At 29.6% G+C, this 23,166-nt stretch overlaps 1 protein-coding gene across 1 annotated transcript; it reads left to right on the top strand.

The window, feature by feature from the left end:
• Window positions 1–18,906: 18,906 nt before the first annotated feature.
• LOC139091665 (leucine-rich repeat neuronal protein 3-like) lies at window positions 18,907–20,661 on the top strand. The gene is made up of 2 exons (XM_070641811.1): window positions 18,907–19,033; window positions 19,095–20,661. Exons 1-2 carry the CDS (start codon window positions 19,029–19,031, stop codon window positions 20,230–20,232), a joined length of 1,143 nt encoding a protein of 380 aa, XP_070497912.1. The 5' UTR covers window positions 18,907–19,028; the 3' UTR covers window positions 20,233–20,661.
• The last annotated feature ends 2,505 nt before the right edge of the window (window positions 20,662–23,166 follow it).

Below are 23,166 nucleotides of genomic sequence, written 5' to 3'. Positions count from 1 at the left end.
AGAAAATAAAACTAAAATGATTAATGATTGACCATTGATTATTTATGCCCATAAATCCATGTCGATTGAATAAAGTCGAAACATAGGTCCAATTCACAATATGAAAATTCCATGCAAGACTGATTCCCCCATCCATCCTACACGAATGCGAATCATCTTTCTCCTTATAAGTCGAATAATCTCAGTGGAATTTTCGCAATATCTAACTCAATAATGATTCCAATGCTGATGATGATGACCAACATATAAGTTTAGTATGAAATGATGATATTAATAATATAGACATATGGATGTGGAAGGAAATAATACACAGGGCAATGAAAATAATTTAATTTTGATAAATTATTGTATTATCAGTAATGAAATATATAGCATCATATGTGGAGGTGTCCCGGGATGGACATGAGTATTGTGTTTTTGGGGTGTTACAGTAATATGGATGAAGATGTTGATGCACAGGGGTTGATTAAGGAAGGGATGACGGGTAGGTGGTCAACAGACCTTACTACCAACTCCTCCTATTCCACCTTCTCTCTCCATTGACCTTCTGTTTGGACAAATTCGAGTATAATTGGCTGTGGCATACTTTGGTGGTTAGCCTCGACTAAAACCGTATACGGCATATGGTTCTGAGAAATTTCAAAATTTTTAGGCGGCACACAGGTTGCCCATCACTGGTCTAAAGTCTTCCCAGCCTTATTAAGCACTAAACCAGACCCTTTCCAGGCTCCTACCCAACAGACCCAACTACATGCACCACTCGGTCCCACAATACCACTGAGATGAGGATGTTTTTCCTACCTTACTTAGCATTCAGTTGAAAGCAATAAAATAAATGATTTCTATAAATGTAGAATTACGTTACCGGGTAAAGATCCTCGCTGTGGAATCATTTTTTATTATCATTTGAGTCTGTATATCCTGTTAGATTCGTCTGATGGATTTGTTTTCATCTTATTACATCACAACTGGATATTAGTTTGATGAAAATTGATATTTGTTAACTTTTTTTTTGGTTGATTGAATGAAATTTTGGTTAATGGATTTTGGGACGTGATGAAAATAATTGTTTATGGAATAAGATTGATGATTGGTAATTGAAAATTTTATTGATAAACGATGAGTTTATATGAATTGTTATGAATTTGAAATTTGAAAATTTTAAAGGATATTTAAAATTGTAAATCTAATAAATTTTCAAAAATTGCAAAAATTCCAAAAACTAAAAATGTTAGAATATAAATTTTCAAACGATTTTTGAAATTCTCAATGAATTTTAAAAATTTCACGATTTATTAAAGGTTAATTTTAAATTTTTATTTTTTTTTAGAAATTCAAATCTTAAATTCAAATTATTATCAGTTTCTTTAAATTTCAAACTTTTATTATATTTTTAAAGATTTAAATGTTAAATTACTTTCATTATTTTAAAATTTCAAAAAAACTTTTTAAAATTTTAATTTAACTTAAACTGTTTAAAATTGTTTTCAAAAAATTTGTAGTTTTTAAAAAAAAATTAATTTGCAAATTTTGGCTTTGAAAATCATAGTTCACAAATTAATTTTTTTAAAATTGTAATTTAAAAATTTATAATGTTTTTAAATTAATTTTATAAATTTAAAATTTTTTAAGGTTTCAATTATTAAACTTTAATTTGTTAAATTCCAATTTACATTTTTGTTTTAGAAAATTTTGAAAAACTAAAATTATTTTTTAAAACTTGTAAACCTTACTCAACAAAAAAACTACAAAAACTTCATGAATTCAACAATTTACCCATCCCAAATTCTTCACAAATTCCGTCCGCATTCCTAACAATAAAACAATATTAAACAAATCAAAATTGAAAAAGATAACAAAATTCACTTAAAATTTATTCGAAAAATTGAATTTATGCAACAATCACATCAACAGCTAAACTATTAACATCATGACAACAAGCAAGCAGTGGAGCGAGGTTAGCGAAGATAAATAAATCAAATCTTAAAACACAACAAATTTTAACTCCAAGAAAAACTTTCCAAAATACCAAAAAATTAGCAAGAAGCTTCGTCTGTTGATTTGCATAAAGAATGAAAATATCATAAATTCGATTGAGGAAAAAGGGTTTTGTCATTTGCCAACTGATTAGTTTTTGTTGCCACCGTCGTTATTCACATGATGTGTCGAGTATGTGCGCACATTAATTTAAAAACAATATTTATTTAGGCGATGAATTGAAAGTTTGTGAATGTGATGTGATGTGTACGAAAGAATACTGGATGGAGATAAGTAGATAGTTTCTTTGCTTCATCTTCTTCTTTTGCTGATTTTATTAATAATTTTCGTGTGAAACAATTTTCATCGCTATTTTCATAAAGTTTTAATTTGTGGATTTCAGGGGGTTGGGAGTTATGGAAAATTTCAATTCAAATATTTTTGATGGCAAGGTGGTTTGCTGGATTAGAACTAGAATAGAGCGCATTTCAAAATTTATTAAAATTTGAATTTTTGAAAACCGTTAAAAATTTGAATTTTGTCAAAAGTCGTTAGAGATTCGAAATTGTTTTTAATCTTAAGAAATTCAATTTAAAACGTTTAAAAACTAACAGAAGAAAAAACTATTAATATTTTGAATTTTTGAAAATCGTTAATAATTTCAAATTTTTGAAAACCGTTAAAATTTAATTTTTTTAAAAAACTGCTATAAGTACAATTTTTTAGAAAAAACCTTGAGAAAAACTTAATAAAATGTGGGTTTTTTCAAATGTGAACTAAATTTTAATTTTTTTAAGCTGTTAAATTTTTGAATTTCCATTCAAAACTAATAGAAATTTGAATTTTTGGAAACCGTTATTATCATTGATAATTAACAATAATTTTTCTCTATTTTCTATAAATTTATTGAATATTGTAGACAATTTGACAACATCCCTAAATCTTTTCATCTTAAAATCCAGCACATAGAAGCAATACCATCTACAGCTAAGAAAGAAGAGATTGTTCTTATATAAATAGTGAAAATTTTCATCATTTTCATTTTCATTTCCATTCAATTCATGAATATTAATTAGAAAGTTTCTGTGCCTGTAAATTTGCAGATGTTTACCCAACTGTTGACACATCCAATCAATATAATTAAATTCAATCAAAATGATATATATGTGCGAATTACATACACGAATATGTTTCTTATTTTCCTTAGATAGGAATTAATTTTTTTTTGTGTTCTTCTCCCTGATTCTATTGTTTTTTGACTGTATTTTAGCTTATTTTAATATGTATGAGATGAAGAAATGAAATAAATTAGAAATTAGAGTGAATAGTTGATGAATTGATAGAAATAAATTTTTTGAAGTTTGTAGAGGGAGTGAATTTGAGTTTTTTGGTTCCTTTATGAAGAGTTCGTGTTCATTTTCATCGAGTTTAAAAACTATTTGTTAATGAAAAATCAAAAATGTTCAATATCAAAACTTTAATCAATTTTTAAAATGCTCAATATAGGCCAAAAGAGAGTAAAATTGACATAAATCCTATTTCAAATATATTTTGCCATGTTTTGCTGTCAATATTTGATGCAACATGGAACTTTGCATAGCTAAATTCAAAATTATAGTTTAAAAACTTTTTGAAGTGAGAAAAAACACGTGGTTTTTTGAAAAAATTCAAAATTGAATCTTAAAAAGTCGTTAGATCATTTAACTTCGGCATTTGGTTAAGATTCCAATACAATATCGAATCTAAGCATTATTTATCACCATGAAGTTGTAAAATCTCCCAAAAAACTACAAAAAATCAACCACAAGAAGCAAAGAAACATCCAAAACTAACTCAAAATTAAACACAAAGGTCCCACACAGAATTGAGCAAACATCAGCCACAAAAAGAGCATATCAGAACCATGAAAACAACAGAAAGCAATTTAAAACAGTGTTCAATTAATTAACAAAAGAGAGCGACCAAAAAAAAGCAAATGCAAATAAATTTTGTTCTCTGATGTAAAAATAGATGATCCCTTCTGAATGTCTATGATTGCCATAAATTCTCCACCATAGACAAATGAAAGTTGGAAGAGAAATTTCTTAAGACATGGAAAAACTTCTTCCCAAACATCTCCGCATGACTACTATGTATGTATGTTTGCATATTTCTCCAAGATGCTTTTTTCTGTTTGCTTTTTCCCTCCTTTTTTCATCCTTACAAAAATACCTTAAACTAATTAATGTATTGCGGTTTTGCCGTTATAGAAAATGTTTAAAATGGATTTTCGAGGTTTTTCCAAATGGATTGTAAGAATGGTTTTGGAACATCTCATTCTTAATATTTTTTCTATTTCCCATTCTAATATATATTCTTGTTTTTGCATGGGATCTATACCAGGAAATTATATTTCTTATGAATATCTTGCGTTTTTGTAGATTTTGTGAAGGATTTGTTGATGATGATGATGAGAATGTTTTTTAAGGTTAGGGTGATTTTTGATTGGTTTTTTGTAACTAATCAGGAGGTAATTCTGGAGAAATATTCAAATTAGTTTAATTTGTGTGAGACAGGCTTAATTAACAGGGATTTTGGGTATTGTTTTGATGTATTTTAAACATTTTTTGTTTTCTCTCGGCTTGTCTCTGCAAAGATAGAGTTGTGTGGTTCTTAATGAGAATCGAGCTCATCTCTAGCAGACAAAGCGCGAGCTATCAAGAGTAGAGTATGTTGAGAGAAACGTTATTGAGAATGCTCATCTAGTGTATTTAAGGTAAGGCTCTCAAGAGCTTGCTCTTTCCTGTTTGGCCATGTTTTTAAAGAAAAGAGTTTAACAACGGGTTATCCGGAAAACATACAGGTGTAGAAAAAGTGAATAATCCAGACATACGCCGGCATAGGCTTGTCTTGAGTCCATATGTCATCGAATATGAAACCAGACCAGAGTCAAGACGACGTGGGGTCAGATTTTAAGCAACTCCAATGCCGTGTGTTTTCCTGGCAAAAGACTGTTGATAGAGACGGTATTGTGCTTTGCAATGGAAATTAGCATACAGAAGCCAGCGATAGAGCCAACTCTAAGCGTCATCTGTAGGAGTCCATGGATAACAATTGGTCTGGCGGACAGCGAAGTAAGCAAGCAATTACTTTTCTGGGTAGTAATTCTATCACATTGACTATCAGGTTGTATTCGTCCTTAACACAAGAATATGGAACTTCTTCAAAATCTACAAATTTATCTCGACTAATCTCGTCTCGACCTACTAAATTGCTTTGAACTTGAAAACTCTAACGATCAAAACGACTAGACTCACCAAATTAATAATATTGTCAAAGCTAATTTTAATTATTTCATCTTATTACCCAAAACTGAATTCATGCCCCTAATTTCCATAATACATTGTAGCCATAAATTCAAATTTAAACAAAACTGCAAAGAAAATTTGAATACAAATGTCACCTTCAAACAAGCCTTTGTAGTTATTTTTCAACTTTAATTAAATTTAAACTTGCATTTTATTCTATAAAAAATCTCATATCATCTAACTAATTAAATATTTCCATCACATCCACACTAGAAAAATCTTCAATAAGCTAATGAAAATGTGCACACAATCAACGTAATCAGATATGTTGAATAATGATGAGCGCCTTTTTTGTTTTTCTATTCGATGAAAATTTCTAACAAATATCTGAAAAATATGTGGGTTGTTCATTAGTCATTTCGATTACTTTGCTTCAAATTTCCATGTATGTAGCATATGTGATGTTAATGTCTTATGAAAATGAGATATGGAATGTATGTATGTGTATAGAAATTAAAACCATCAATCACGTCTTCTTATCTTGTTATTGAAATATTTTAATTTTCTTATTAATGTAGACTTTTTTTAGTAATAATAAGCTCAACTCTTTTTCTTCTCGGTTAGCTATAATTTTTAGCAATTTATTTTGAGGGTTGGAGAGGGTAATGGTTAAACAAAAATGGTCGTTTTCGGTTAATATTTCAACTCATTATTGCAAAACAATTTTCGTTTGTTTACAAAATTTAATTTCGATTTTAAAAGGAACTAGACACTTTTGTCTTTAAATAATGAGAGCAACACAAAAGTAATTAAAATCTTAATCGAAATTCCTGGTCACGATATACTTTAAGCAAACAGATTTAGAGAAAAAAGAACTTTAAAATTTGTTTACACTGTTAAAAATTTTTGTATCGAAAAATTTCAGTGCACTTTATCTGTAGATTTAACCTTATTGAAATATTTTAATTTTCTTATTAATGTAGACTTTTCTCAACTCTTTTTTCTCAGCTATAATTTTTAGCAATTTATTTTGAGGGTTGGAGATGGTTGGTTTGGTCGTTTTGAATACTTTTGTAACTTAAAATTGGATTTTTTGACAGAAATTTACAATTTTGAGCAAATTATGAACATATTGAAGACAAAAATCGATGTTTAATAAAAAATTAATCAATATAGCACATGAAATAGTATTTATCATAGTTGATTGCCCCTCTTGAAACTTTAAAATCAAATTTGTTCAAAATTAGCAACTTAATCTACTTAAATTTGATGAAAAAGATATTTTGCTATGCCAAATAATCGAATGCAATCTTTCTTTTTGCAATTGGAGCAAGCATGAATTAATCAAGAAAAACTATTCGAAGTGACAAAAAACACGTGTTATTGGAATTTGAATTTCAGATATCCGTTAGAATTTAGAATTCAATTTTTTTTTCAAATTTTCATAATATTGCGATAATTTTATTAATAAAATGCAAATAAATCGAAGACAATCTCATTTCCTATCCAAGTCAAGCGCTCTACAATCTCATCTAATCAACATAACCTTACTTATAACACTCATTCATCTCAAGACATTTTTTTAATGATTTTCTTTAATTTTTTCTCCTTCAAACCGACATTTTTCTAAATTAATCTTTTTTTTTCTCTCCTCTTTCCATCCCTCATCCTCCGCCATCATCCAAGTCATAAGCATATATACATTATTTCAAAAAACCGTGTGTAATATAAGCTTATATCATCGAAGTATGTGCTCACGAGGGTGGCAATTTGATGACTACGAAAGGAGTAAAAAAAAGGGTTTTTTTCTTCATCGCTGGCATGTAAAGTATGAAGGAAAATGACATGAAAGAAAGGAAAATGAGTATGATGAGTAAGAAGACTTGATAATGAGAGTGAAATAAATCATCACTTGAATAAATATTGTTTTATATAAAATAAAAAAATATGTATTTTCATTCTACATGTATATGTATGTACATAAATTTCATTACGAATATGTTCGCAATTCTTATTATTGAAATCTTTTATTTTTATAGTTTTAGAAAAAGGGGTGGAAAATGAGATTAGATCGTGGAAATTTTCTAGATGAATTTTGAATTTTTTGAGAAAAACTATTGAAATTTAAACAGAATTTTGTAGAAGATTCTAAAAATTTGAATATCATAACCTCAAAATTTTCAATAATTTTAACTTTTTATCCTCAATTACCCCAAAATGTTCACATTTTCTCAACAAAAACAGCACCAACAACGTTGATGATGTCGTTTTATCAAATTTCTTTATTATTCACATCAGTGCGTTGTAGATGAATTAAACAATCTACAGAAATAGTTTCATTCTCGCTATATTCAGAATTATTTTTTCATAAAAAACATCAACAATAATGTTATTTATAGTGCTGGTGCTGATTGAATAAGATGGAAAAATTAAATTCATTAATAATTTAGCTGTGAATATGGTTGCTAACATAGAGAATGAACATAAATTGTTGTCGTAGCTTGTTGTCTTCATTTGTTGCTTTTTCTTGTCTCTTGTTTCATGTGAGGTGCTCATATGTGCTATTATTGTGTATGGTATTAAATTATTTTGTAGATTTTATGAATATTTGCTATTTTTGAGTTTGGAAATTAGTTTTAAGTGGGAGAATTTTGTTATTTTATGAATCATATCAGACTATCGCCATTTCAAATATTGACCGTTATTATTTGAATGTAAAAACGGGGATAAAAACTATGTTTATAAAAAATAAATGACCGTTGAAATTTTTTAAAATCGAAAAATACGTTACAAACTAAAAATCAATATTTATTCAAATTCTGATGCATGTAACTGTATGCTTTCAAATGAAATTAAATTTTTGCATCAATTGACGCAAAGTTTGTTTACCTTCGAAACCAATGTCGAATCCTTTCGAAATGAAATGGCGCTAGTCTGAATCATATGATTGAATAATCATAAAATTTCATCATTAATCATCAAAAATCTACAAATTTGTTTTCAACGGAAATTTGAAATTCTTATTTAGGTTTGTTTACAAAAATTAATTGTAAGTATTTCTTTACAATTTTACCATTTTGAACCTTATTTACACTTATTTAAAGTATAATTGTAAGCATTTCTACATTAAACGGTAATTTACAAGTCTATTTCAATCAAATCAATTAAATAAACATTCAAAAAACAATCAAAATCTCAAAATAAAACAAAATTAATTACAAAATTCCACAATTGACATTTAAAATGTGTATAAAATCTCAAATCAATCTGTCAAAAAAGTTAAATCCCATTACATTTTCAAACTCATTATTCATTCTTAACAAATCTCTCGAGAATCTTCAAAAATATATTTTTTTAACTTCAAAATCAATTATTTAATTGCTATGTATAAAATTAAATTCATCCCCATACGACACATACGCATGAAATCTTCGATCAAACATTATCTCTTGAATAAATAACTCTGTAATGGCATGTGACATAAGAGAATAAGAGATTTTTCCTCTATCTTACATACAATAATTTTTCAAGGATATATCATTAATCAAATTAACAAATAAATATCGAATTGTATACACATATATCTATTGTGATAGAATCTAAACATACGTAAGATGGTATTCAAGAAAAACACAATCATCCGTCACACAAGAATAGAAATAAAGAAATGAAAATGGAAATATACATCGAGGAATATTATCATCATATTAAATAGAAATTAATGTTGGAATGTCATTCGCATTCAAAGTAATAAATAAGCAGAAAATCGTAAATTTATAAAATTGCCATCTTGAGCAGTGCGAGGAGTGGAGGAATTGGTAAGTTTGGAATGATTTTTGAAGGCGCATGGAAGTTTTTTAGGAATATTTTGATTAAAAACCCGATTTTAATACTGATTAATCTAAAATTAAGTATTTTTAGGTTAGAAAACTGTTTTTTGCTATAGATTAAAGTCTAAATCAATAATTTTGATGTCAAATCACATCTATGCATTGCTAATCCTTCAAAATTTGCCTAGAATGAGAGTATTCAATAAGTTCTTACAATTTAAGCAATTTTTGTAAAACATAACCTCAAAATTTCAATTTTTAACTAACAAATCCAATCATATAAGCTCCAATCTTAACAATCACCCATCCCAGCCACCCAAAACACCTCACAATCAACCCCAATCCCGAAAAATTCAAATCCATTCTAAACAAAGAAATAATTTCGTTCGAATTTATATTCATCATATCTATCAGAATATGTTAAGACAATCCTTCGTGAATAAAGATTAAGAATAACGGGATCGAGTAGCTACCTCACACTTCAATTCATTCCTTAAGATGATTTAAAATAATTGCTCGCATCCTCTTGAGTAAAGATTTATTCTTATCCTTAAAATGAGTATGTGTGTATGTATATATGAGGAAAGAGAAATAAATTTTTTTGACATCATCAGTAGACAAAGTGAAACTGGAATGAGTTAAAAATCAAACAAAGCATCAAATTCATGAGGAGAAACGATACTTTATGTCACGTCAATCGTTTGCTTACAAATTTTTATAATTTTTTAAGGGATTTTTAAACATTTTAAAGGGGAAGGGTTGGGTGGGCATAAGGGGTGGAAGTTTGTGGGATGGATGTATGTGGAAATCACTGTTTTTGGTGATTAATGCTGTTTAAAGTTTGATTTATCAGACCACATGAATCGCTTAAATCGGTTAATCGATCAAAAATCCGGACTTAGTCGTTCTTGGGTTAGATCAAGCACCATCCCAGAGTCACGCCGGCCTGGTGTCGGAGTTGGGATGGACTAACCAATTTGTCCTTTTCAGTCCAAATTATTGCACTATTTTAGCTGAAGGAACTACGCTTGAGAAACTCGAGTAACTCCCCATGTCCTTCCACAAGTAGCATCAACAGGAAACTTAAGAAGGCAAAGCTATGGTGCTCCTAAATGGAAAAGATTCAACAAAGACCATTAGGAATCTAATGCGTACTCTTACTCTATTCGGTTCTAATAATTCATGGATGGATACTATCCATGATGAACTATCAAGAATTCCGAAATCCAACACGGGTTCAGGCAACTAAGACAACCTTTAAAGCATGAGTAATCCCCTTGGCCACTCCACTCCTTCCAGTACTCCAGTACCCTACCCCTACACCATTCACCATTCACCATCCCCATCTTCTCAACCCTTTCAAATCAAAAAATTTTCCACCATTCCGTTCAACACAGTAACAAGATATGAAGCACATGCGAAACGGAGGGAAATCTGAACGAAGAAGAAAAACGCAGATTTTATAATTAATTAAATTTGATGTATGAGTTTGTGAATAAATATATGTGAAATTAAGAATTTTTCATTCTCATCCTTCAGCATCAACAGAATGTAAGGATAAAAAAAAATAAGAAAATTTCCTTTCAAACCGATTCACATATCATCGTGACGTTTACAAGTTCAACTTTTTTTTATTTTTTATTTTTTTTTTTCTTCATCATTTTTTGATGGAAAAAGTGGAAACAAAAGAGCGGAAAAATATTTTTTTTGTATGCTTCTTTTTCTTAAACGTTTCACTTCTCAATGGGTTTTCGTGCATGTGTCAGGATCAAATTTTATAAATGGCATTTAACTCTGGTGTGGCGGAGAAGGAAGTGATGTGAACGAATGAATAAATGGGTTAAAAAAAATCTACGCATGAATATTTCGCATATTCATTGATTTTTCCATTCTCTCTTTTTTTTGACTTAATCGTGAACGATGTCTCATACCCTACGTTTTGTTTTGAACGAGATAAATGTTATGAGATGAGAAAATTTTTCCGGGTATTTAGATAATAAAATCTTTAAAAACACCCCAACCCCACCCCATTCGATACAAAAACTTACACTACTTATTAGTATTAACATTTTATACTCAAATGGGGAATTCATTTGATATTCAATCTTACGGATAAATTGGGTAAACAGAAATGTGGAATTTGGCAGGTTGATTGGATTGACGGGATTTTGTTGATGTAATCCTACTTACTTGCTTATATCGCTGACTGAACAGATCAATTGTGATTCATGGTTTTGCTTGATTTTAGTCTGAAGCTGGCTCTATAAGCTTCTGGCTCTAACCTGACTCTAACCGCTTCCCAATTACCGATACCAAGTGCATTGTCACCTCTATCAATAGAGTATTTTCGTGAGTTCTTGGGGCACTCGCGTGATCGCTTACATTCAGTAGAACGTCCTAAATTTGAAGACTTTCAGAAGAGCTTCAACATAACCAGCCTAACGGAGCCTATTGATCTTAATTATTTGTACAATATCCATCTCTCTGTAAAGCTGATACAATTCTCCGTTATTCCTGCTTTTGAATGAGTCGACATCCTTCTTTCGACCAGAGATAATTCGATGTAATCCTAAAGTTAACCAAATTTATAGAAATAAAAGAACAGAGTCAGATGTGGAGCTGCAGACAGAGCCGCATGATACTAAACCAACAGGAGTTGCTATTTTTGTCAAGAACAGAATCATCATTATATACTAAACTACTCAAAAACCCCAAAAAACATCCATCCCAATCCACATCACCCGTCTCAATTCCTATACCAAAAGAAATGATGGCTTTGATGGCAATTAATCAAAGTTAAACAGAACATGAGTCGATGTTGTTATTTGTTGCTGTTGTGTAGATTGAGGTATCTCACAAGCAATCGAGCGAGAGAAAAAGGGTTTCGATACCAAAATAACATTGGGGGTGGTAGGATGGAGTTGACAAAAAACTTTTGTTTGTTTTGTATTAAGATTTTCGGGTTGATCAGACACGCTCCAATAAACACACAAGTCATTAAATAAATTGATAAAAATATTTGAACTCCCATGCTCCTCCTCTTGTGGGAATTTGTGTAGCTTTATGCTGATTTTTCTGAGTAAATATAAAAAAGGCGTGAAGATTGGCAATAGAACTAAGAAACACAAAAAATTATTTTCAATAAGCTATATTCGCATAATAAGATTCCTGGCGCCAAGAGAATCAATAAATTTTTCATGCATAAAATTTTAATAAATTGTTGTCTTCAATGACCCTCTCTCGAGACTGAGTAAAAGTTTTTCGGGACAAAAAAATATATGAGATGATGTCTATAACAATAAATAAAAGAAATAAATCCTTTAAATTCAAATATTTTATTACTTCCGACAATGTTCCGTCGATATGATTTTTATGACTTTCTTATGATATATTTTTATGTAGCAAAAAAATAAGCAGCAAAGCATCATCATTTATAGATATTTAAAATAATGTTCAGAAAAAATTTCCGTTTTTCAATTCTTTTCGTATGAATTTTAATGTTTTAGGGGTTCTGGATGTCTTTAAATTTTGATAAATTGATGTAAAAGTCAAGTTTGTGGAATATATTGATAAAATATCAAGGATAATTGATATTTTCATATTCGAATTGTTTATAATATTTTAAATATTAAATGTTCTTACCTTTACTGTATATTTCGTCCTTAATTCATTGTTAGTTGATCATTAAACTAATTAATCATCTATTAAAGTTAAAAACTGCGTAAATTTTTGAGTTAAAACACTTTAAATAATTAAATTTTGTAAAATTTATCAAATCTTTGCTTAAACACGTGAAAACTTATTGCATCAACTGATGCAGAAGTTTGTCTCAGTAAAATTTGAATTATTTTCTACCGTTAGTTATCCAAAATAACTTCAAATTGTTTACAAGGTTTGATTACAGGGTTTTAACTTAGGATATTTGATTTTAAGAACATTTTACAACATTTTTAAGAGTTTTAACATAATTTTAATTGCTATTTTATCATATTTGTTGAATTTCTACTGAAAAATCCGATCCCATTGTACATTAATTCTCTTCAAAACTCTAAAAAATCCTCGATTTAAACCAAAAAAAAAACTTGATTTCTGTCTATAAACCACATTTCCATATTTACTACTCAAAATTTAAATCCAAAAACCTCTTCTCCGACCGAAAATAACCTCTATAATCATAAAACATCACGACATAAAGTGTCTCGAACAATGTGCAACTTCTGATATTCATCGTATCCTTTTATCATAAATTTTTAATGCTATATTATGGATCAACTCAAACGTAACGAAGAAAAAAAAAGAGATTTTTTTATTTCATATGGTTTTCATCTATCTATTCGACATATTCACGGAGTGGAGATGCTCATTATTCAGCGTAAAATGTATTCACGCGAATATTTTTTCTTCTTGTGAATTTTTGAAGGGTGGATTTAAGGTATATGAATAAAAAAAAATAGAAAGTTTGTAATAATTTTGCAGTTTTGACGACTTTAACGTGTTGGATTATTGATCTCCTTCCCTACATTGAAGGTTGATGACTTTTTTTCTTCTTTGTTTCACTCGAGGGGTTTGAATTTTTAAATTGTTTAAAAGAATATTGAAAAATTTATTAAAACATTTGATGGGAATCATCGTTTTATGTTCTTCCTTTGATATCTCAATCAACCTACATTTTATACTCCACACAATCATTTATCCTACTTCAATATATTAATAAAATATTTAAAAAACATCAATATGTAATAAGAATATGAATGTGAAAGAATTTTCATTATAATTTTATGTCTTTTTTTTCTCTTATGTTTGAAGAGCACCGAAAAAAGGGATGAAAATATAAAAATCGATTATTGTCAAATAAATTGCATAATAAAAAATTTATAGCTAAGTAAATGAGGTTTTTTTTTTCAATATTTCCTTTCAGACAAATCATTTCAATTGTTCGTCATTCTTCTTTGTGGGATTAATAAAAAATTCATTGAAAAATCATGAAAGGAAGAAAATCTGCTTTTGACTTTTATAGATTTTAAAATGATGAATTTTGAATGGAAAATTGATTGCTTTTCATGGTCAATTCTGTTTATGACTTTTTAGGGAAGTTGGGGGATACTGTTGATACTTAACTGAGTTGTGATTATAATTAGTAATGTGATATTCCACAAGAAGTCTCAGTAAAAAGGAAAAGTATCAGGCTTTGTGAATTGTAAGAGATCTCAAGGAAGACAAAAGAATTTTTGGATTAGGTTAGAGGTTAGAGCTAACAATTTCACAACCTTTACAATCCAAATTCAAGTTGCCCAACTCAAAAGAAAATCAATAACACAAAAGAGCCAAAAAAACTTTTTTAATCAATTTTCTTCAGTTTTCCATCGAATTAAAAATTAATACAAATTTAAAATCTCAGCTTATGAAAAAACAAATTATCTTCTTTTTTTAAAAAATAAATGATTTTTCATCTTTGATCTTCCATCTAATCCATCAAACGTTCACTTTCCATTTCCTGATGAACAAGAGCACCAAAAAATGTAAAGATGGGATGAGTCGATTTTTATCCTCATTTTTTAATTTAATTCCTCACTCATTCAATTGGAACGAAGGATGATGATGATGCTGTTACAGGGGGGGGATATGAAGGTGAGGTATGTAATATGTATCAAATAATATTGTCTATTAAATTTCCGCGAGATATAAATTTACAAACACGGAAATTCGTCGTTGATCTCAACGAAAAAGTAAGTCGTTCCACACCTCCGCATGGCGTAAAAATGGATGGGAGAAGGAAAGGCGAAAAGAAATTGAAATTTCATTTTCTCATCTACTCATCCTCCGACTTAATTCCAACACTCAACATTGCTCGCGGGGGAGTTTGATGTTTACAAATATATTTGTGACATATTAAAAGTTATTGCTTGTGACAATCCATATTTAATATTATCAGAGTACGTTGAATGAGGATATAGATAAAGTGAGTGAATGAATGGAAGGCATGGATGGTTGGCAACAAAGAGGCATCAATGTCGCGTGAAAATTTAATAACATTGGAGTAAGAAATTGAATGTTGAGTTGGTATGGAGTGGATTTTGATGTTGATGCTCATGTTAGTGCTGTTTTGCTCATTTTTTGATGAATTTAGTTAGAAATATTAAGGACAAATTGAAGATCGATTTTTTAGGTATTTAGACTTAGTGAAACAAAGTGGTAAATCGTAAAAAATGGGCCCAAAACAGCCTTTATGGTGTCGTCTGGCCATTTACACGTCTGGCCGTTAAATACGTGTGGATAGATACAAGTCAGATGGTTAGAACAGCTAATACAACAGAATCTGAGGCACTTATGACTAAGCGACGCAACCAAACAGCCATCCATAACAGGTAAAGAGGATATTCTCCTTAAATATACCATTAGATCAGCCCCTAATCTGCTCATCATTTCTCGTTCTTTCTCTGCTAGACCATTGTCTATATTTCACTTCAAACTCCTTATAAACCTCAGCAGATTAAAATCACCAAATACGTGTGCCAAATCACATACCTTTGCTAATCTGCCAATGTCTGAGACATTCATGACTAATTTTTATTGACGCATAGATGACTCAGTCATCATCCATAAAATCAATAACTTGCTACTACCTAAATAAAAAATCGACATAGTTGATTCATACAATCCCAAATGCGCTTCTCTCAGGAGATGCTAGATCGGGAGAGTTGATCTGTACTTTATTGCATGCTCTTTGTCTCGTCGTTGTGTATATTTAACTTCCAAACTCCTTATAAAACTCTCAATATTGAATTCCTTACAAATTCCTCATTTAATGCAGCACATTAAAATCATCAAATCCGTGTGCCAAATCGCATACCTTTGCTAATCTGTCGACAGACTAATTTGTCTCTGAATATTCAAATTCGTTAGTTATTATTTTTATTGAGGAATAAATGAGACTCAATAAAATTTGTCCCAGACATCCATTTTTAACCCTAATATTGAATAACTTGCTACTTGGCACTTTTTATCATAATATTGAAAATTAAAAATTTGGCCAAATAACCCTAATAACGAAAAATCGAACATTCTGCCGCTTGTATTATAGGAAAATTAGGCAAAATTAATTTTCCTAGAACCATAATTAATAATTGCTTTAGAATTTAAGGAGAATGACTAGATTTTTGATGGATTTTTAAATTGTTTTCCGGATTTTTGAGATGAGTTGTGTCGATAGGTGCCGTTCACTTGTTGAGTAGCTCAAAATGTAGACTTTGGATAGTCTTGTAACAAAATCGCTTTGAAATGAGCAGCGTTGAAAAGCGGCTGTCCATTGTCACTTGATTGCCACATTCTGTTCATCGGCGCACTTTAACGGCCATTGTACCTTGCGGCTGGCACTCATTGACGGCAATAGATATCGTTTCAATGGTCAACAGCGCCGTTCCGACGCTGGCTAGTACCGGCATGCCAACTCTACAGCCATTAAATCATCCATAATTAGACTATTCTATACTGGATCTATTCTAGGCTGTCCTAACTATTCTAGGATATCCATTCCAATTAAAACAAGCAGAACATTCAAAATCCACAAAACTCTTAAAAATCCCGTCTTTATTTACCCATCTAGCCACTCTATTGCCAAAATAAATCTCATAAATATCATTCGGTACGTGCCGATTTTCCCATAAACTAAGGAATTATTTAAGCCAAATATTGATTCTGTTACCGAAACGGTAACTTTCTTTTGATCATCAAATAAATATTAAAATATTAAGTCAAATAAAAATTAATTGATTGAAAATCCAATGAAATATGATAATTGCTACACATGTTTCAGACATAAAAAAATCAAATTTCTTATTTGAGATTATAATTCAATAAAATTTAATGATATTTTTAAAAAAAATTAAGAAAAATCAAAAAATTGCAATAAAAAATAATAATGAATGACTAAAAAATCTTGTTTTGGATATTAACGGATCTATCTCAAGTTACTACCTGAGTCAAAATATTGTCGAGAACAACAATGTTCATGGAATTTTCGATTCTTTTCACATCCCTACAATAACAGTGGTTGTTGTTTCCCTTTTGTAATATTTTTTTTCCTTCTAAATCCTTCCGAGTAGCTGCTATTGCCGCTACTCATAAAATATCCTTCGCTACTCAAAGCATTTTTTTGCTACTCAATTAAAAATATCCCCTAAATGAGTAGCAAGGATGCAGACAATAGCGTGAGTAGCATAGGATTCAACAAGTGCCAGTGGCAATTAGACGCCTAGTTCCTCGTCATAATTAACAGAATCCTAATTAATATTTTTTTATTGATCTTCGGAACATGGGGAATGTAATTACAAAATATTATACACCAGACTCCACTTGAGAGTGCATTTTTATGTCTGAGAACTTCTCCACCTTCAAAAATATATTTTTATGTGCGTATACGTCCTTTACAGATGAAGATCATTATTATTATTGTTGTTGTTGATGCCACACATTGACTTTTTTGAGAAAATGTGGATTTATTGAGATTTAGAGTAATTTTTGGGTCACTTTGGGTGGGAGATTAATTATAGAAAAAATTATTTATAACATGCAAAGAGCATGGTACAGCATAGAGCTATTATGGTATAGGAATTCCACCACGGTACCTAAAAGTGGCCTAAATGTTTGCTGGGGTAAATGAGGACTCTAAAGAATTTGGTGATAAATAACTCAAAAACAATAGAATCTGCAATTTGTGTGAACTGGATTTGCTGCAAAGTTGTGTGAAAGTAAGGAGCTTGTTCGTAAAATTTTAAACTCAATTTCATTAATTATTAATAATTTTATCGTAAAAATTCATTTTTAACTCGCTAGGTTGTCATCTGATTGATTCTCTGCAAAATATTTCGTCAAGGTTTTATGGAAACAGTTTGAACTACAAATTTTGTTAAACAGTTCTCAAGGTTCGAAACCTATAGAAGATTTTTAACTTTCATGTTCTCACAGTAACTGCATTATACCCTTTTTGGCACCAAGACAAAGTATCTTAATTTCTTAAATCGTATTTTCTTTTTGTTCAAATTCAAAATGTACGTTAAATGTCTATACGAATATCCTGGAATGTAAATGCACAAAAATTCTTTGTAATTTAAGATTATGAGTATCTTTTGCCATTAATCAAACAAAATTAGTAAATTCAAATAATGGACCATAAAAAATAAGCTAATTTGAATGAGTTCGAATCTCATTCAAACAAATTATGTCTAGATACAACTGAATCAGTCTTTAAGATTTTTTTGCTCATTTTGTTTTAAAATTGTTATAAAACAAATTTTTGATGATATTTTGTAATTTTTAGGGATTTACTTTTCAAAAAGTTAAGTGAACTTCGACTTCTTTAGGATTTAAACCAGAAAATGGCAAAATTTAATTTGATGATAAGCCTCGATCAAAACCACACACTGCATCTGATTCATACACTGATATGCCGTGGCACCCAGGTTGCCCGCCAATGATCCAGAAAAGTTTCTAAAAAATTCTCAATTCTCATCCACCGATCATATACAACAACACAAAAATACGCCTTATTCACCTGCTCATTTATTGCCATCAAAAACTTTTTCTTCAACAAAAACTAAATCTCTTTATTTTTATGTATTTGTGTTAAGCTAGTAAAGAAGAAAAAAAAGTTTATGGCAATAAGAGAGAATAAAAAGGCAAAGAATACAATGAGCAGGTAAAGAAATTTCTTCATCTATTTTGTTACGTCTGCTTCTATTTCTACCAACTCATACGCACAATTCTTCTACATTCTTTCTTTACACTTTCATTCCTACGCACATTCACATATATAAGAACAAAAAAAAAATCAAGTGAATTTTACGATCATAGAAATAGGAAATAAGTTAGTTTTGTATTTGAGTCCAAATAGTGCAGTTCTAAGTATTAAAAGAATTTCTTAAGAATAATTTACAAAATGAAGTAAGTTCTACAGCAATTATCTTATATTTGAATAGATTTTAATCAATTCCTCCTACTTTAGGTTATTAATCCTCACATTCGCATCACTATGTGCAGCATATTCAGTCGATATTACAACACCAAAGCCAACAATAGAATGTTCAACACAAAATTGCATTATTTCCTTTGCAAACATGGACGACGCAGCATTTGAAGGGATGATTACCGAGGAACAAAGTGGAATTTTAGCCTTGAAATTTTCGTCATGCCAAATCGATCGAATTCCAAATGCAACATTCGATAAACTTCCATCACTGCTTTGTTTAATGGTTACATCACCAGGATTGAGTATTATTGAGCATGGATCATTTTTGGAAGCATCAAATTTACAATTCTTGTACTTACCCGGAAATAGGATTAAGAAACTTCTTGGAAAGACTTTTGCCGGTGCCTCAAACTTAAATGACATTAATTTGAGTGATAATGAGATTGAAGTGATCAGTGAGGATGCTTTTGATGGACTTGAGCATCTTGAAAGTTTAAATTTGAGTCGAAATCAAATTGCATTTTTTGCACAGGCCACGTTTTCGCCATTGGCTGATCTTGTGAATTTGGATATTTCTGGAAATACAATTGAGTTCCTGGATGCTCGACTGTTTATCAATAATAAAAACTTGAATGGCATTAATATGGCTGATAATCAAATTATGTCAATTACAAATGGATTTTTGGACATTTTACAACACATTAAGGTCCTTAATATCATGAACAATCCATGCACAAATGATACAGAACTTGAGACAGTTCCATTAGTTAAAATTGTTGACAGCAAAGACCAAAACATTGAGGATGAAGATGCACTTGATAAATGTTACCAAAACTTCCTCGATATGGCTGATCCAGAGTCAACAGATCTTAATGACTTACTCAGTAAGGCTGAAATTGTTCGTGAAGATATTGAGGCTGATATTATTGCTGATCTTACTGAGCAGCTTCGTGAACGTGATGTGACAATTAAGGAACTTGAGAGACAGGATGATTTACTCAAAATTGTCATTCTTCTGTTCATTTCTGTGCTTTTGTTCTTCGGAGTTCTCAGAATCATCATTCATGTTGTCAATTCGACATACCAGAGGGATGCTCACAGTAGGCTGATCGAGAAGGACGTTGAAGTTATTAAAGTTGATCCAAAGCAAATTGTATACACGATCGATATATAGAAAGATGAAAGGAAGTTGAAATAGTTAGGAAATTTGAAATTATTGACTGAATGTAAAGTTGTAAAAGATGAGATTTAGTTAGATTGGTTGATGTTAAATGAAAACAATAAGGCTTTTTAGTGTTAAATAAGATATTTCCAAGAAAAACACTATGGAAATTTGTAGATGAATAATTTTCAATGTTTACTTCGATCAAAAAGCAAAGAAAAAATGCAAAAAAAAAAACTTCCGTACTCCACGCGGAAGTTAGAAGATCAATTAAGAATTTCCTGTAAATTTGACAATAATTCACATTTTTAAGACTTGTTCTATATTACTCAGATGGTATACCATACTAAAGAATTCTACATGTGATTTGAAATAATCACAAACATCACGAAAACAGTGATAATAATATTAATAAGTATAGGAAATCGCACATGTAAAATATTAATTATGAGCACCTAACAATACAAAATTCTTTTCGTTTAATTCTTGTATGATCTCTTCTCTTACTTTAAATTCTACGCTTTATATTAAAATAAAAGGAAACTTACTTTTTAAGACAAAAAATGGCTTTTAGGTATTAGAACTATATTGTTCAATTTATTGATTATTGTCAGTGAAAATAAAAATAAAAATTTGAAAATATTAAAATTTGAAATGTTTATTATTTTATTTTGCATTTTTTTTTCAAAAATGTGCTAAGAAATCATCAATTTAATCCTAAAATAGAATATAACCACACTCAATTAACTTCCAAAAACAATCAAAACATTTGTATCAAAAATACCCAAAAATTTATAAATCACTCAAATTAAAATAATAAGTACCGCAAAAAAACCTTCATTTCACATCCAGAACTCAACCAAAAATTTATTGAATTATCCAATAATTGAGAATGGCAATAAAAATTCGCAAATTATCATCATTACATCAGCAAAATTTTTCATTATTCCATAAAATTTAATTTGCAAATGAAATTTGATATTGCATGAAATGAGCCGTTCACAGACATCAAAATAGTTTATGGAACCCTCAAAAAATAACAAAAAAAAAGAATAAAGTTATTTGTTCATCAAAAAATGAAACAAAAATTGAACATAATTGAAGTAAATCGAAATTGAATGTGAATATAAAAACAAATAGACCGAATTTTATGAAGTAGATGAGTGGAAATTACGCAATTTCCACAAAGTCTGCCTTTTTTACCCTTCCGTGTACAAAGAATCCTCAATTTTCGTGCACAATAAAATTTTCGTACGTTTTATATTCCAAATTATCGCAAAAATAAAAGGAAAAAGTTTGGGGAGAATGAAAAGTCAATGAAAATTGGCAATCTAATTAGAATCACGTGGCAACAGGAACTAACTATTTCTCACCCTCCGTTATACAATTTTCATTCATTCAACACAAAACCTTAATAGATTTACAAATTTGTTAACTTTATAATAGACTTGGATAGTTTGTGAAAAAGACTTAAAGAATAAAATGGATTATTTTTGATAGTATCCGGGTTTGGTATGATGAAATACGGATATCCGTAAGAAATCTTATGAATAAGAATAAGATGAGACTACATACTTTACTTACTTGCTGTTCTAGAGTAGCTATTGTATTATGGATTTAATAATATTTTATCTTCTTGAAATGGCAATTAAAATAGTCAAAAAGAAATTTTTAAAGGAGTGGTTTGGAAAGAAATTTTGTAATTTTAAGAAAAATTTAAGATTTAATACACATTAGATTTAGATTCTAAATTTTGATAACATTGAAAATGGACAGTTTTATTTCCTGTTAGTAATTCTTAGAAAGTTAAGTTTTGAAAGATTTCTGAATATTTTAAACATTTTTGAATTTCAATTGTGCAATTAATTGAATATTTAGTGATTTACAAAGTTACTTTCTCAAAAATAGTAAAAATTATGAATTTTTGTGCTTTTTACAATTTTTTTTCAATTCGAAAATTGTAAAAATAGAGGATGTTTGTAAATTTCATGTGAAAAATTGTAGAAATAGTAATTTTTTTGATCTTTGTTTTGACAAAAATTGTAAAAATCACAATTATGGCAGGATTTGATCTGACTCTGGGTGATTTAAATTTTTTAAAAGAGTTAAATTTCCAAAAATCAAGACATTAATGAATAAAAAGTAAACGCATGTTTTTTTCATTACATACATTGTATTTTCTAATGAGATTTGAACTCTTTATTCACATATCTTTGATAATATTTTCAAACTACCCTTCTTACTAGCGAATTTGCCTGTTGAGCATTTATCTTTTAGTTAGTTAGTTTGACTCTTTGAACATTTAAGAGATAAATTTCAAATTGCAACCAAAGATTGAAAAGGTTTACAATTTAAACTTTAAAGCAGCAAATCGGTGCAATATAAGTAGTATTTAACAAACTTGTATTTCTTTAATGTTTTGTCTCGACTGGAATTACACATGGCATTCGATTAATCTCTAATTCTCAGTTATTTATGATACAATTTCTTAATCACCTAAGAATCATGTAGATATTGAGCTAAACTTTATCTAGAACGAGTATTCAATGACATTTGTTATTTTTTTTCGTTATTTTAAAAGCTTTTGGTAATAACTAAGATGCAATTAAGTTAGTGAAAGACAAATTTGCAATTTTTTTACTAACTTAACTTCCTTTTTCTCTCCGTTTCTACAGAAATAATCCAAAAATGAACTCTCTTAGCTATTCCACAAAAAATGCACCAAATTTATTGTTTATTCAGTTATATTTTTAATCGCAACAAGTTGCAACTTTTGCTTAAAAAAAGGAGAAGCTCTCCTTTAGTCACACACAAAAAAAAGAAGTAACTGAATAAAACTGCAGTTCGTGGTGACGGAAGTAAGATTTCATTAAAGCTAATTAGCATTAATTAATTCTCAAGATTAAAATCATCGTACTGATCCATCCGCACACTTCCTTATTCAGT

The sequence above is a fragment of the Chironomus tepperi genome, unplaced genomic scaffold (assembly GCF_022539635.2).
Source record: "Chironomus tepperi strain 1889 unplaced genomic scaffold, CSIRO-AGI_Ctep_v1 contig_257, whole genome shotgun sequence".
Classification (NCBI taxonomy): Eukaryota; Metazoa; Arthropoda; class Insecta; order Diptera; family Chironomidae; genus Chironomus; species Chironomus tepperi.
The sequence above is the reverse complement of the archived record's forward strand: the minus strand, read 5'-3'. Positions and strand labels throughout refer to the sequence as shown.